The sequence below is a fragment of the Kogia breviceps genome, chromosome 4 (assembly GCF_026419965.1).
Source record: "Kogia breviceps isolate mKogBre1 chromosome 4, mKogBre1 haplotype 1, whole genome shotgun sequence".
NCBI classification, from domain to species: Eukaryota; Metazoa; Chordata; class Mammalia; order Artiodactyla; family Physeteridae; genus Kogia; species Kogia breviceps.
The window spans coordinates 42419739-42437135 of NC_081313.1; the positions used below are offsets into that span (position 1 = coordinate 42419739).

Below are 17397 nucleotides of genomic sequence, written 5' to 3' on the forward strand. Positions count from 1 at the left end.
ATGTTACATGAAAGACATGGATTTAGATTTTGGTTTAGCTTTTAGTTTGAAAGAAAAAGAGGAGAGTGTTAATCAAAGAATTCAGATTTCCTAACCCTTTTCTCAGATCCAAGTAGTTTTTCTTTTGCCGATTTAACCTCTACCCTGACAGTTACAGAAGTAAGTTGAGGGGGTCTCCTTCTGGAGGTCATAAGTAAATCTTTCCCTGTGTTGAAGAAATCACTTTCACCCCCAGCAGAGAATACACTTTTAAGGAGGCCTCACTCTTTCTGGCCCCTCTCTATTCCCTTAACGCCTCATATATCCCTCTCTTCCATGCTTCCTATATTCTTCCCCACTGGTCCTGTCATCACATCCTATGAAATCCTCAGGGGTCCAAAAAGCCAAAGAGCCCCCTGGGTCTATGAGGACAATACTTGCTCCTATGCAAAATGTGGCTTGGGGAACTGGAACTGGATTAGAAACAGAAGAGGAGTAGGATAGCAACAAAATCTCTCCTAGTTCCTTTATTTTACATAAGTTTCATGACCATGGGGCCTGTTCTGACATTGCTTTTTTTTTTTTTTTTTTGCGGTATGCGGGCCTCTCGCTGTTGTGGCCTCTGCCGTTGCGGAGCACAGGCTCCGGACGCGCAGGCTCAGCGGCCATGGCTCACGGGCCCAGCTGCTCCGTGGCACATGGGATCTTCCCGGACTGGGGCACGAACCCGTGTCCCCTGCATCGGCAGGCGGACTCTCAACCACTGCGCCACCAGGGAAGCCCCCTTCTTTCTTTTTTAAAACAGAGATTATGGGCTCACAGTAAGAATTCACTCTACTAACACTGATGTCATGGACACTTCTTTTTTAAAATGAGGTATTTGGTTTACTGTTCAAAACAGTAAAGGTTTAGGCAAGCTGCAGAAATGATATAGCAAGTAATAAAATAAAAATGAATAACTGAAACATAAAACAGAAATGGGATCTGGCAATATAGTTACTCTGACACTCTCAGAATCATTATTGTAGCCAGAATAAACCCACCCACCCTACGTATCTAAAAGCAAAACCCAGCATGATTTTTCCTAGGGGCATACATTTGTACTCAGAAAAGACAGTGAAAATGAAGAGATGAGTGAATACGAAAAAGGTAAAGAGATTAAGACCACTCTTACTGCCCTTTTCCCCATTCTAACAAGAATTACTTATTAATGGACCACTATTTCCCTTGGCTTCAAATTACCTTAGGAAAACATTAATAATTACAGCAACAACAGCATTTACAAGTGAGTTTATGTGGAACTGTTGTCAGAGTTCAAAACACCATGAAAGATCTGGAGAAGACAGTTGACTATTTCACATAAAAAACTGAACAATTAGGTTAGCCAGGCCCAAAATAATGATGAAAATGTGAAAGATTAACTTAGGCCATGTTAGACGCTCTTCTTGGTAGAGGGAAACTATATAGATGAGAGACGGATATATGAATACAAAGGCCAGGCCACATGCTGCTCCTGAATATCTGCAAAATAAAAGCTTTTGGGTTAATATTCATCCTGCATTTTTCGGATTTACAATTATGGTAAATATAGTACAATTTAAATCCTCCTCAGTCTGATATTACAATAAAATTGTTTTTGATTCATTTGTTGTTGACATAAAGCATTTGAGTTTAAAACTTATTTTACTTGCTAAGTTAGTATAAAATATTATTTCCTGTTCATCTTTATAGCATCTGCTTGACAAAGAGTTTTTTATTCATCTCTCAAATCTCCCTAGTTCCTCTGTATCTCAGTGATTATGGCTACTTCCTGAGAAACATCTGGAGATAGGCTTCCTACCTTTGATCTTTTATAAACTAATTATAAATTCTGAGTTGTTGAAGGACTGCTAGCATCTGCTTAAGACTGAGAGTGCCTCCTTGGCATTCAGCATAATTATCAAAGATAGTAACAAAAATACCTAAACACATGACGGAGGAACCCATACTTTCTTCTCTCCTTCCCTATACTTAGTTTTCTTGAAAACAGGTTAATGGGAACTTGTAAATCCATTATATTCAATAAGCATCAGGCTAAAAGTCTCCCCTTTCGTTTCTTGCTTTCTTAGGTAAGGGTCTTCCAAAAAGTGACTCAATCCTGCTTTTTACAGGTCAAGGAAATCAGATCATTCTAAATTTCAGTTTTCCATGAGAATCTGAGGTCACAAATATATTCCCAATCTACTCAACCTAACACAATGTATTTGGAGAAAGGATATTAAGGAATGAGCCATCTGGGATCTAAACCTTACTTTATGACTACAATCGACAGTGAAATATGTTCTTGAGTAGAAATGGATTAAGAAAGTTAGGACATAGCCTTGACATATTAGAGACATTTGAGGTACCCCAAGAAGTTATATATTATATATTAAAAACAACTTTATTTTGGATAAAGAAAAAGAAATACAGTGGAAAATTATGAGAAAAAGAAAAAAGAGAAGGGGAAAGGTACATAAGGTTAAGGGATAATGGGGCTTCTAGAGTCAGGAATAAGCAGAAATGGAAGATAATGAGCACCTTAACTGATACCAGGGAACTACATTTGAATGTTACTGGTTTTAAATACTCAGGAATTTTATACAATTGTATCAAAACAACAACTACAACAACAACAACAGGAAAAGCATAAAAATAAAGACCAATATATGAAGGGGCAAAGTTCCCTTACAGGCAGTACCTTATGATTCCTCCTATGTTTGGGTAGAAACAGGCCATGAGCACACCAGCTCCCACAATAACTAGATTAAGAATCAACACGTGGAAAATGCTAAAAGTTGAGAAGAGAGTTTGGAGAAAGAAAAATATAAAAACAGGCAAATTATAACAATTAATATGAGAATAAAATTCATTATTATCATCTTTAAAATGAGAATGTCTTAAACTTGACAATAAAATTACAGCATAAATAGAAGGCAACAATAGTACTCAATACTGGTGATGGGACAGTGATACTGGCCCTTTTGTGCGATTATATAACTAGGTTAAATTTTGTAGGAGCAAACTGGTAGTGTGTATCAAAGTTCACATTCTTTGACACATAATTCCATTTGGGTGGAAAATCATAAGAAAATAATTGAAAAAGCTATTAACATAAAGATATTTGTGAAAAGACAGAAGCATCCTAGATATATGGCAGGGTAACAAGTTACTTGATGGAATATATTTAAAAACATTAAAAGTAAGTAATCACTGTTACCTAGATGGTAAAAATCCATCTAGGCAACTTCAGGAAAAGTTACTTAGATTTTTATTACACAAGAAAATCTGAAAACACTTGAAAAAATATCAGAAGGAAATACACTGAAAAGGGTGTAGTGACTGTGTTATAATTTGAGATTTGGGGTAATTTTTCTGTGTTTCTATATTTAACAAATTTTATATGTTTTACAATATTTCTTTGTAAAGTGTTTACTTTTATAATTAGAAAAATAAATTTTATTAAGGGGTAAGGCAAAATGGGCAGGTTTTTATTTTTCAGATTTAGTCATTTAAAGCTATTCAGTATTTGCCATGAATAGAATATCTGCTAAATAACTTGAACTAGATGTTAACTTCTGGACACAAATAAACATAATGTAGATGGAATACGATGCTCAAGAAATAACCCCATTTCCCCAAAAAATGATCCTTAAAAGCCAAATTTACACATCAAAGCAACATTTTGAGCCCAAGTTATCAGAGGTTAATTAATCCTAGGTAAAGATTACAGAAAGAATTAAAAATAAGGAAAATTATTTACACAAATAAGTGGTTAGTCATCCATCTTGATGAATTACAAAGATATTCAGGCTTCCAGATCTTACTATTTATCCAGAAACTCCAACCTTAAAATTGCTTCAGAGCTTTGAGAGAGACATTGGATGGGCCTTTGTTATTTCTATATTGTAAATGGAATCAACTTTGTGTATTTTCCAAAGTAGTGGTTCTCAAAGTGTAACCACGAACCCCAGGGAAGTTCCCAATTCCCTTTCAGGAAGCCCTGAGGTAAAAATTATTTTCCAATCAGACAAAACATTACTTGCTTTGCGAAAGCATTGGTGGGTAAACTGCTGTCCCCTTAGCATGGATAGAGGCAGCTTCACCTGTCTGTATTCTATACTGTATTCTTTACTGCCAAACACTCTCAAAAAAAAAAGTTTTATTAAAAATTGTCCTTGATAAAGGAGTAAAAATTATATTTTATTAAATCTCATACTTTGAACATACATCTTTTTAATATTCTGTATGATCAAATAGGAAGTATATAATAAAGCACATCTGCTGCATACTGAAGTAAAAAGGCTGTCTTGAGGAAAAGTACTTGTGCAACTGAGCTGGGAGACAACCCTGCTTTTATGCAAAGACTGCTATTTTTACTTGAAAGGCAGATAAACTATAGTTCTTCAGACTTGGGTATTTGACAGACATTTTCTTGAAAATGAATGATATGATCTTATCATTCCAAGGAAAGCAACTGGTAGTTTGTGTTGCCAATGATAACATTTGAGCTTTCGAGTAAAAACTAGAATTTTGGAGAGCTTGTATTTGCCACCATGAGAGCTCGACAGTTTTGCAATAAATATCTAAAGACTTTTGATATTAATGAATGTGGGTTTTGAAGTGTGCATAATGAAGTGTGTCAACATCTGGAAGATCTACAGAACTCACTGAACCAATATTTTCCAAAGGACTAACCCTGATGTTATAAAATCATGCATGGGTAAAAGATCCAAAGTGTAAGATAGACCAATGAATTTTAATGTAACTGAGTTTCAGATTCAACTAACTTTTAAAAAACGACCACTTGTCAAGGTTTGGCATAATATCAAAGAATGTCCACAATGATCTGAAAAGGCTATTAAAAGTACTCCTTCTTGTTCCAACTATGTGTCTATGGGAGGCTGTATTTTCTTCATATATTTAAACAGAAATTACACATTACAACAGAATGAATGCAGAAGAAGCTAGGAGAATCCAATGATCTACTAGCAAATCAGACATTAAATCAGTTTTAATGTCATTAATCAGTTTTGAAAGGTAAAAGAAAAGTTTTTTTTGGAAATCGTTATTTTTCAAAAATGTTATTTATGTTAACAAGTAATGGTTTTATTATTGCTTTTTAAATAAATTAATAAACATTAAAAAAATTCTGTTCTAATTTTTCATATGTTAAATATTGATAGATATAACCCACATAAGCTAAAGTTCCTGGGGGTCCTCAAATAAACCTTAAAAGTGTAAAGAGGTCCTGAAATCAAAAAGTATGCTCCAGGGGGCTTCCGTGGTGGCGCAGTGGTTTAGAATCCGCCTGCCGATGCAGGGGACACGGGTTCATGCCCCGGTCAAGGAAGATCCCACGTGCTGTGGAGCGGCTGGGTCCGTGAGCCATGGCCGCTGAGCCTGTGTGTCTGGAGCCTGTGCTCCGCAACGGGAGAGGCCACAACAGTGAGAGGCCCGCGTACCACACACACACAAAAAAAGTATGCAGTCTGTAGAGTACTTGTAACTGTAGGATAAATGATAATGTGTTCTTGGTGGCAGGGGAAAAAATGTAATGTGAACACAAAAGGGAATTCCAGACTTTTTCCAAGAAGAAAAAACATTCTAACAGCCAACATTATAAAAAATAATGGCAGAAAACAGGAATAAGGCATTTACCTAGAACATTTTCATCTATTACTTCTCCGTATTTATTTTATTTTGGTGAATGTAAATATAGCAGGGTGTATAAACACAATAGGAATAATATTTACTGAAATCCAATGTGAGAACTGTAGCTGCTGCTATTGTCAATGCTAGAAGCCTGGTAACTCTTGATTTCTGCTTTAAAAAGTTTTTTTGTTTTTAAACCTACATATTTATAACTATTTATTAAATGAGGGGAAAGACTGTATTAGTTCACTTCAAATAAACTGGTTAAGACCACTTGTTTAGCTGGTTACCGTAAATGTAATTTTTTTCAAATTTCATCCAAAAGTTTTCTTCATTTAAGATCATTTATTCCCAATAAAATAGGTCAGGACTAAGTACTTTTTACTAGAATGAATCTATAATAAAAATTGAGAGTAGGAGTTGGGCTCCCATGGTGGCACAGTGGTTTAGAGTCCGCCTGCCAATGCAGCGGACGTGGGTTCGTGCCCCGGTCCGGGAAGATCCCACATGCCGTGGAGTGGCTGGGCCCGTGAGCCATGGCCGCTAAGCCTGTGCGTCCGGAGCCTGTGCTCCGCAACGGGAGAGGTCACAGCAGTGAGAGGCCCGCGTACCGCAAAAAAAAAAAGGAGTTAACCAGGGGTCCACAAGGAAGTTTCTGGGAAACCTGAAGCAGTATATGGAAACTTCTCTTGGATGAGGGTGACTAGCTTTGAACAGATTTTCAAAAGGACTCACAACTCCTCCATTACCAATAAGAGATTAAAAATTACAGCAATAGTTACAGAAGCAAATAAGAATTTAAACTTGCTATGTATCTCACCTTCAATCCTAAACAACGATCATTTATGTAAAAATGCATGAATGTTAAATATATAAGTAAATATCAATAACCAATAATTAAAAGAGTTGCTTCTCATTAGCCATACAGGTCCTACATACTATTAACTTCTTGGAAAAGAGTAGATTAATAGCGACTAAATCATAAGATAAATATAACTGGTATCAGAGCTAACATAAATACACTGGAAGGAATTAACTTTAAATCATTCTGGACAAGGGAGAGGCTTCTATTTTTAAAGCTCTTCTGGGACAAGAACACCAATGATCTATCCTTGGTGTTAGGAAAATTTTTCATTGTTCATTAGGCAAATTTTTATAGCAAAAGGATCAGTCACATTTTAAACTGACCTGTTTGCACAGTCATTTGTTGCTTGGCACATCTTGCTGGTCAAGAGAAGAGCCCTTACCTAGGATAAACGTCACCGAAGATATGGCCCAACAGCTGGACACGAGCCAAGTAGCCTAGGAGTGGATATACAGTCATCATCTGGAAGAGCAGGAATATCCTTGCAATGAAGGACAGGATGTCACTGCTAGGGAAGTTGTCTAAAAAATTCTAATCCAAGAAAGATAATAATGTTACAAATCAAATTCAATATATACAAATTTATAAAATGGAATTTTTTCGCTTCGTTTGAACATGGGTGCCACTCAAATTGTGGTTTGTGGATGGGTGTCCATCCACAAACTCTTTGTTAACTATTATTCTTCAATGAGCTAAGTACAGAAATTGAAAGTAAGTGTTTTGGAAACTTAAAGATATTTGACATTAGAATAAAAATGTGGCATTTTACGAAAGTATCAGTCTGCAAATGATTTGATATTGAAACAACAACAAAGAAGACCTTGTTTAAATAGTTAATTCAATGCTACTTCATCCTTAATAGTTCTCTTGCTTTTCCTCCTCTGAAACACTGTAGCACTTTCAAAGTAAGATTACAGAATAAGGTGAGAGTGTATCTATCACCTACTATCATTATTATGTACAGTCTATCAAAAAATAGAAAAGAATTTATTTCTCCTTCCTTTCATGATTCTTTTCTCCATTTTCGTTAGGCATCTAAGAAGAAAAAAGCTAATCACTAAGATTTTTTTTTTCCTTGCAAATACAAATACCACAGATATTCTTATTCCCAAGGGAGTGAGCTTTATATGGGACTGTTCACATCAGGGGAATTTTCAGCAAACATTTGGCTGCCAAAGAACTTCTGGAATCAAGGAAATCAAGAGAACATTTCAAGCTATCGTAACAGCAATAACTCAAATCTATTTATCTTATAAAGATGGGAACATTATTACCACTATTATGCTGAAATAACCTTTATAATTCATCTGTAATAAATCATATTATATACTCCACTACACTCTATTAGAGGAATTTCTTCTGCCTAGAAAGAAAATCACCTGTGCATGCTATTTCTTGTGAGAAATTTTTCAGTTACATAAAACTAGAGATTACACTATTCCCAGGTTTATGACAGGCCAAAGCAAAGAAAATATTAGTAAAAGAATGTTTCTTTTATTCTTTCTGTTTCTCCCTCTGTCTTTTTAATAGTCAAATAGTCTTTCTTTGCTTTGATACTTGACACATAGTACCAAAATGGGTGTCAGACCTATTATTACGGACTGATGAACTAAGACACCAGTTTATTCAAGACATTTCCAGATCTGGATTTTGGAAAATAAGGGAATTGAATATAGTCTCTGTGGAGGGTTTATAAATTCAAGACTACTACTAGTACAGTTCTCCACACACACAAAAATACTATGCATATAATAGGAATCGTTTATTTGAGTACCACAAGGTGCCAGAATACAGTAGGTCTTCTCAGAGAGTCCATCTAAAAATCTATGGAGTATCTATTATAATATTTAATGGAAGAGGAAACCGAAGCTCACAAAGGAGGGGTAAGGTGCTTAAATTCCCACATGCACAGTAAATAGTAGAGATTGTACTCAAACTCAGGCCTGTCTGGTATTATATTTTGCTACTGTATCACACTGCTTGTTCTGCAGATATGAAGGTGTAAACAATCACACAGAGAGGGTACACAGTGCCTTACCTGCTCTATACAATCTTTGGATAATGGTGGTGAAGGAAATGAAACAAAAACCAGGACTCCAATATAGAAATAAGTTAATGTCACTAGCATATAAGCAATGGACAAGTCCCTCACCTGTTAAAAGAGAATAAAATTTCCATAATGCTGAATAAATTTTTAGTAAGTAAGTATGCCTGAATAGGCTAAACAATAAGACTGACAAATAAATATAAGATTTATCTTTTTGCTCTGTGTGTCTGTGCATACCTCCTGGGTATCCAGTTTGTTCAGAGAAAGTAGTTAAAACAAGATTCACGTACTTTACAATTAGTCTGACAACTTTTTAAAAACTATTCTGGAGTATGTAGACTAAGCTACCTGTTGGCAGACTTAAAGTTAACATAAATGGTGATTTAACATGATTGAAATTCTGACTTAATTTCAAAATGTAGTTCATTTGACAAAATATAAAATATTTAACTAAAATAATAAAGCTAAGGGACAATAAGAAATCAAGAATAGGCTACTTTCTATATGACTTACGGAATTCAAAATTTTTTTTTCTTTTAGTGAATTAACTTGTTAAGTCATCAAAGCATGCCTAGACCAAAAGAGACTGGTATATATTAAAATATATTTAATAAAGAAGGAAAGCTAAAGCAGACAATAAGCAGGTATTAAAGACAAGCTTAATAAACCTAAACAGTAAACAAAAGGAAATCAAAAGGCAGCTGTTCAAACAGCTGCACAATCTTATGATTGGAACCAGTAAACAAATGCAGAACATTAAATAAAGTGGATTGTTTTCTTCCACTGTTGTTCCCACCCTCCCAACCATCCCCATGCAAAGTAAAAAGCTCCAAGATATTTAATGAAGCCAGCTGTCAGATCCAAACAGAACAGATCCCACAGCTTATAAATCTGGTCCCCATCACCACTAAAGTTATGGCCAAATAATTCAGCACAACTAAATTATGGCTATAAGCCTATTCAGTTTTCATTTTAAACACACATTACTTTGAAAGCTAAGAAAACAGGTAAGAAAAAAAATTATATACAATTTTGCTTTAGTTTGATACCACAGTAAGAAAACTGGACATTTGGTATTAGAGAACATTTCTGATTTTTGGGAAAACGTTCCTCCTTAAATGGGCTAAAGCTATAGTACAGAGTTATAAACTTAAGTGTTGATAAATTCACTTAAAAAGCAACAAACTATGAGAAATCCAAAGTTAGGTCTAAGTTGACAATCAGCTTGAAAACAAAACAGGGATTTCAAACCCTAAATTAGACAGTGGATAGGCTATGGAACTACAGGAACCTTGATTATGGAGATTGCTTCCAGCCTTTTCAGAATTTCTAATTGTGTAGGGTTAAAGAAGGAGAGGCTGACCAAACCTCCAGGGAAGTTCCAAAGTCTTTCTTCTTGTTCTTGAAGCTCTAGGGCCCATCTCAGGCTAGACTTCAGTCACCCCTTGGGTTGCCTGATGGTCTTGTGTAGTATTAACAAAAATGAACCAGGCAACTCTTATTTTCATATCAAAGGGTAGGAGTCTCCCATTATGACGTTTGAAAGTCATTCTACCCTCAACCTACTCAATGTCACTCAAGAACAAAGAAGTTTTGCAAAACACAAAATCCTGGAAGGGCAAGAAGGCTGTGTCAGAGAGAGCTATATATAAAAAAGGACAGCTACCATTTCATGGAGTCTTTAGCCAGTATACCACATGATCAACACATTATTTTGGGCAGGTTTCCTGCAAAGATGTGTATCTTAGCTAACTTTGGGGAAAATCTGATGAAGATAAAAAGGCAAAGATGCAAGGGCTTCCTGATAAGATAGTTTCCCCCTTCTGCTTCCCTGTTCTTATAGCACTGTACACATATCTGAAATATAGCATCTACTACCCTATATTGTAATTGTCATGAATTTTTATTATAAAAGAATCTATATATGATATGAGGATATCAACTGGAAAGAAAATGTCCTTTGACACTCAAAAAGTAGTCAAGGTTAATAGTTCTTCTATCATGTTGGTATTTTAATTTTTCCGTATCTAAGTTGGTCCATACTACTAGACTATAAGACCCCTGAGGACAAGGACTGTGTATTCTTCATGTTTGTATCCCCAATCCCCAGGACAATACCTGGCATATAGTAGGAACTCAGTAAATGCAGGTAAAAATAATCATGCTGTCTACAATTATTAAGTGCTTCTAGGTACTAGGCTCTGTGCAAAGCACAGTACATATATTATCTCACTTAATGTAGATACAATCCTTTTCTTCATTTTACAGATAAGTAAATTAGTGCAGCTAGGTTACAACACTTTTCTTTTTGTTTTTGGTGGCGTTGGGTCTTCATTGCTGCACGCGGGCTTTCTCTAGTTGAGGTGAGCGAGGGCTACTCTTCACGGTGGTGTGTGGACTTCTCACTGCGGTGGCTTCTCTTGTTGTGGAGCACGGGCTCCAGTAGTTGTGGCGCACACGTGGGATCCTCCTGGACCAGGGCTCGAACCTGTGTCCCTGGCATTGGCAGGCGGATTCTTAACCACTGTGCCCCCAGGGGAGTCCCTACAACATTTTTCATGGTTACACAGTGAACAGTTGGTGAAGTCAATATTCAAACCAAAGACTTTCTGGCTCCAATTATCTACTACAATGGAGAGCTAACCAGTTTCTAATACATTTGTGTCATAGTTAATAAACAACAGTAAAGAAAACGGTGAAAGAGAGGTAACAAGTTTTGAGTAACAAACAATACAATAAAGCACACATATAGAAATCAGAAAAGTTCTATTTCACAGTAGTATAAATATACATTCAGTAGAACTAGGTCAAGAGTTACATATCTGGGGACTCCCCTGGTGGTGCAGTGGTTAAGAATCCGCCTGCCAATGCAGGGGACACGGGTTTAAGCCCTGGTCTGGGAAGGTCCCACATGCCGCGGAGCAACTAAGCCCGTGTGCCACAACTACTGAGCCTGTGCTCTAGAGCTGGTGCTCCACAACAAGAGAAGCCACCACAATGAGAAGCCCATGCACCGCAATGAAGAGTATCTCCTGCTCACCACAACTAGAGAAAGCCCACGCACAGCAATGAAGACCAACGCAGCCAAAAATAAACAAATAAATAAGTTTATATATTAAAAAGAGTTACATATCCATTTTCATCTGAAAATACTCTAATGAACAGAAATATTTTAATATAAAAAGCAGCTGAGGTTTAGCATAATCCTGGGAAACATGCCACCTATGAAGAGCATGCACACATGTGGGCTTTGCTATTCTCTGGCTTGAATGCAAGCCATCACTGTTCTAGGCCTGGAGATACGGTCTCTTAAAAGCCTGTTTAATGGAAAATGGTAGAAAAAAACCATCTTTTAGAAAATGAGGCTCAAAGTAAAAAAATACTTAAAAAACAGGCACAAGTGACCATATGAACTGGTAATATGTCAAGAATCCTACACATTAATATGGGAACTTATTCTGCCTCACAAATAAGCAGTGGCTAGCAGGCTGGTAGTAGAGAACTAATGACAGGAAGGATGACAACTGGGACACAAGTGGGTCTGGGAGCACATTCTGTTTCTCAAATGTGTATTATAATCTATCTGTTCCATGTACTGTTCATAGTGAAAATACTACCCAGTGGAGCATTTACTAAGAAAATGACAGACCAACCCCAAACATTTACATAAAAACTTCTGCTGATGTATATAGTTAAGTAAACTACACAGATTCATAAGAAGCAAGAAGTGAATAATAAATTAAGATATAAGGCATCTCAAATAGTTTTTAAAGAAGTAAGCAGGGCATAAAACTAAACAAAGATAGGCAAAACAAAACAAAAAAAGCACAATATAGGTTCTGATTCAAACATGATGAGGAAATTCAAACAAGATGACAAAATACCATATCCAGGATTGTTATAAAGAATATATATTCTGATGATAAGAAATGAGTTGGATGATCTTCAACTCTACAACTTTTTTTTTGGTAAGGTCACTTGCCTTACTAAAAATAGAAGTTATATCTCATTTAGTTATACATATAAAAAATTATGTTTGGTGGAAAAAAATCCATGAAATTAAGTCAAATTTGGAAAACCTGGAAGATCTGAGCACTACACCTGTTTAGGACCCTCACTGTTCTCCTTCACAAATGTCTTTAGATCCACGTCCAACTATAGTTTATATAGAAGAGAATGAGGCCTTTTTTATTCTTTTCTTTTCTTTTTTTTTTTTTTTTGCGGTACGCGGCCCTCTCACTGTTGTGGTCTCTCCCATTGCGGAGCACAGGCTCCGGACTTGCAGGCTCGGCGGCCATGGCTCACGGGCCCAGCCGCTCCGCGGCATGTGGGATCCTCCTGGACCGGGGCACGAATCCATGTCCCCTGCATCGGCAGGCGGACTCCCAACCACTGCGCCACCAGGGAAGCCCCTTTTTAATTTTATATCTTCTTTTCTATTTTCAAGCTTTTTTTGTTTTTACTGATCTGTGAATGACTAACTCAACATCAACATTAAGAATTCAGAGTTCCTGACAAGCTTCGTATTCTCTGACTTAAATCTCAAGAAAATATTGTATCATGATATTAACAAAACGTTTCTGGGTCAAATTACTTACTGAAACATGATTAAAAAGTATAATCATGGGCCTCCCTGGTGGCTCAGTGGTTGAGAATCCGCCTGCCAATGCAGAGGACACAGGTTCAAGCCCTGGTCTGGAAAGATCCCACATGCTGCGGAGCACCTGGGCCCATGAGCCACAGCTACTGAGTCTGTGCATCTGCAGCCTGTGCTCCGCAACAAGAGAGGCCACGACAGTGAGAGGCCCGCCTACCGCGATGAAGAGTGGCCCCTACTCGCCGCAGCTAGAGAAAGCCCTCACACAGAAATGAAGACCCAACACAGCCAAAAAAATAAATAAATAAATTTATATATATAAAAAAGATACCTTTTTTTTAAAAAAGTACAATCATTAAATAAATCAAACGACAAAAGTTTTTCTCAGAATATAGTACCCATTTAGCTCAATTTATACAATATATAAGTATAGTCAAAAGGAGAGTGTTTATATTTACAAGTATTTAAAATGTTTAGAATTTTGCTGGCACACAGTGCTTCATAAATATTAGCTTTATCATTAGTAATTATTAATATTTTAAGAAGTTAACATGAAGTATGACTGATTTTTTGAAAGCTGGGCCACATTTCATATACTAGTTTCAATCAATTAAGACAATAAGAAGACATCATCCATTTCAACTTTTATTTTTAAGCCTTAAACAAAATATTTTCCACAAGTGACAAAAGTTGAGTTACATTTCATTAGCTGAACCTCACATACTAGTTCTATAAAATGCTAGTCCCAAAACTCAGTAGAAACAAGAACTCATTTTTTGGTATTTACATATGGAATATGGATTTCAAGGTCCATTGAGTATTTTTGTATGAAAGGCAGGCAGGACAGGACTCCTTCCTATGTCCTTCGGGGACTATGAACAGGAACATTCATCTCTCTACCCAGTCCAGAGCTTCTCACACTGAGGAATGCACACCTTCAGGTAAACTGGTGTAAATTTCCAGCAAAGCTCTTCCTCTTAAGCGTTTTCAGGAGCAAAGCTAAGTATAGACAGTCCTCTCTCTTCATGGTAGTATGAGACTGTGAAGGCGCCTGGACACCTTTTTGAGGAAGATGCCTTCGCAGCTGCAGCACAGTTGGGGTCGGTCTGCTCCTGCTCCTGCTCACCGCTGTTTGCTCTCACCCAGGAACAGGTCAGTCAGGAAGCTGCACTGCAGCAAAGCCTTGCAGATACTGGGAAGACCCCTTTAACACCTCACCAAGAGAGAATTACTCCATCCAGCCACAACATAAACTCTCTGGAGAAGGGGTGTGCTGACTCGATCAGAGGCAGAAAGGAAAAAAATCTAAAAGCGAAAGGACCAGTTCAGATGCCAACCAAGACTCTGGGAGTCACTACAAGAAAAACTCTTTGAGATGAAGGTTCTAAGACTCGAAGATTTTTCAAAGTTGGTTCCAGATGAAGATCCGTAAGTGATTCATTGACTTGTACAGTCTTTCAGAGATTGTTAAGCAGATTACTTCCACCAGTATTGAGCAGTTGAAGTCAGCAGTGCAGATGCTTATATCAACTACTTTAATAGATTAATGGTTGTTAAAAAAAATGACCATGCAGTGCGATCATAATAATCAATGGGAAAAATTATGATTGTTCCATGATGCTTCCTCTTTCTCATGGTGTAATTGTAAGAGCAAACTTCTTTTCTATGCTTTGGTGAACTGTCATATTCCTTTCTTCTAAGTTTTCATCAGCTTCCAACATTTCATTCTTTGTGATTTCAATGTTGTGAAGTATCGCTAAGAATTCTTTCAATGTGAAGTTTTTTGATAGTGTCACTTCCTCTGGGACATCTTCATCCTTTTCGTCACAACCGCTTTCTTCATTCATGTTGATAAGTTCACCTTCCCTAAGTTCCTCTGGCGGCATACCCTAGAGTCTCTTGAATGGCAGCAATGTCAACATTTCCACAGTCAAATATGTTTGATTCAAATTTCATTTCCACCATTAATACTTTTTGTTTCATTTTTGCACTTTTGTGTTTGTTTGCCAATTTCCTCTTGAATCTCCATTTTTGTAAAATATAATGTGGGTTTACCACCTGGTGACAAGGAGGCAACTGAACTATCTGCTTTGTCATCTGGGTGTAACGTGAATAACAGATGGGCAGTGACCAAACTCTGACAGATTTTGAAAGAAGTGGTGTGACTGGTAACTAATCATGTTGTACATCTGTAATTTATGGAGTGATTTATGAACTGAAGGGCTAGTAGTTACTACTTTATGCTAGTACTCATAGTTCAAATCCTGTGGCAACCTAAATTTGAACCATGTGGTTAGGGGGTACTGACATAATTTAACTAAGCCATAGTAACTGAAATTCATATGGGAAGCTGTGCAAAGTGAAGTCTGCCTGTAATTTAACTCATTATTTTCAGACTGTTTTCTAGTAAGACAAACTAATTATGAGCACAATAAAAATATGCATGAGTGTTTAAGATAAAACATGAGAGTTCACTGAAATTGTGTTCTTCACCCCCAGATACCCAGTGTATACAAGGTGTTCTTCTCTGTCATTAAGGGGACTTTGGTGGTAAAGTTTGAGAAACACAGCCTTATGGATAGAATGACCCAATATACATGAGAATCCAACTTCACAAAATGTGTTTCTGTGGTACTTGGTCTAAGCTGGCATAGTTGATAAGGATAGATAGGTGACTTGGCTGACACTAAGGTATACACTGTTAATGACATACACTATTTCCTGTAAAGATAAAATAGATATTTTCCACATATTTCTAAACTTCCTAAACTTGTGGTAGGCAGCTTAGTTCAAGTGGCAATGCATCAGGAAATTTGTGAAGGAGAGGAATTTAAGAGTAAAGGCCATAAAGTATATCCTCAATTTTCCCTCTACACCCCGAAGTTCCAAATGATTACTTAGTATAAGTAACATTTTCTTCCTATTCCCTCAAAAGGTTTAAAACTGTTTATGACAAAAATACAATAAGACTAAACATTTCCAAAATAAAAACCCTATCTAAAGTGTGAGGGATACAGGGAAAGATAAAAACTCTAAAAATACATTTGCCTACGAAAAGTTATAGAAAAAGATAAAAGAACTTATTAATACTGCAAGTTTTCCAAAAGTCAAGCAAAAATAGAAACAAGAATAGTTATATGACCCTTATTGTCAAACAATGGGTTTATTAAGAGAAACTTTTTCCTAGCCTTGAACACAGAAAATTTGCTCTCCACAGTCTTTGTATAAAGGATGTTGAGCAATTTAACAAAGACTTTCCCAATTACAGTTCTTAATAAAGAGTGAAGCAACATTCTGCATATGGCTTTCTTGTATTACCCTGAACCCTTGATAAAAAGCCAGTTTTAACATTAAAATCTAGTGCAGTGATGAGAGAAGAGAGAAAGAAATAACTGTTGTGGTTCAGTTATATATTTTTCTGAGACTCTAACATTAATATCATAGGAAGAAATCTTGGAGAAGACCTAATATGTTCTCATTGCAAAACAAATTTAAAGGCACTAGAAAAAGTCTGCGGGATACTCTCTCCTGTTAACAGAAAGATCCATAGTTTGTAAACGTCAGGAAAGCAAGGGTAAGAGAGGTAGAAAAGCTAAAAACTTCTAGCCCCTACTACACACCAGGTCATATTAAACACTTTTCCTATTTTATATTTGATTATGATTAAAAACTTGAGAGGTAGGTATCAAATTAGGCTATTTTTATATACAAAGAAAATGAAATTTGAAGATCACCAAGCTAGGAAGTTGGGAAAAATCAAGATTTACTCAATTCCAACACCACTCACAGGTAATATGCCAGTCGTATGTAACCAGGTAACAATAAAGATGAAAATGGAAGAGCTTGACTTATATTCTTGCCCTAATTTGAGACCCTAACTTCCTTCTACTTAGAAAGGCCCTCATAATGATTCTGCCAAACATTACTTGAAGCCTTCTCAGAATCCCCAGGCACAGTGAACTCTTCTTTCCTTCGTATTTCAATAACAATTGTATAGACTCCTATTAGAACTTCATCATTTTTCTTTACATAGTTAAAAGCTATCAAACTGAATTCAAATTGTACAAATAAGGCCACAGGTAACTGGTTAAATTTTCCTTCCTTTGGGTTTAGTTTGCTCTTCTTTTTTCCAGTGTCTTAACATAGAAGGTTAGGTTATTAATTTGAGATCTTTTCTAATGTAGGTGCTTACAGCTATAAATTTCCCTCTAAACATTGTTTTAGCTGCATCTCATA

At 36.5% G+C, this 17397-nt stretch overlaps 1 protein-coding gene across 12 annotated transcripts in view; it reads right to left on the minus strand.

Annotated features, from left to right (window-relative positions):
- Positions 1–570: 570 nt before the first annotated feature.
- The window catches only part of SLC38A9 (solute carrier family 38 member 9), a 97682-nt gene continuing 80855 nt past the window's right edge, over positions 571–17397 (minus strand). For 4 of the 12 annotated variants that reach the window (XM_067030977.1, XM_067030978.1, XM_059061124.2 and 1 more), the window contains exons 12-15: positions 8556–8669; positions 6900–7048; positions 2699–2788; positions 571–1500 (exon numbers count right to left, since the gene is read on the minus strand). In XM_067030977.1, coding sequence (XP_066887078.1) covers positions 1335–1500; positions 2699–2788; positions 6900–7048; positions 8556–8669 — 519 coding nt within the window. In that variant the 3' untranslated portion in view covers positions 571–1334. Of the gene's footprint in view, positions 1501–2698; positions 2789–6840; positions 7049–8555; positions 8670–17397 lie in introns of all 12 variants that reach the window. The other 8 variants (XR_010840139.1, XR_010840138.1, XM_067030983.1 and 5 more) reach the window with 6 other exon arrangements.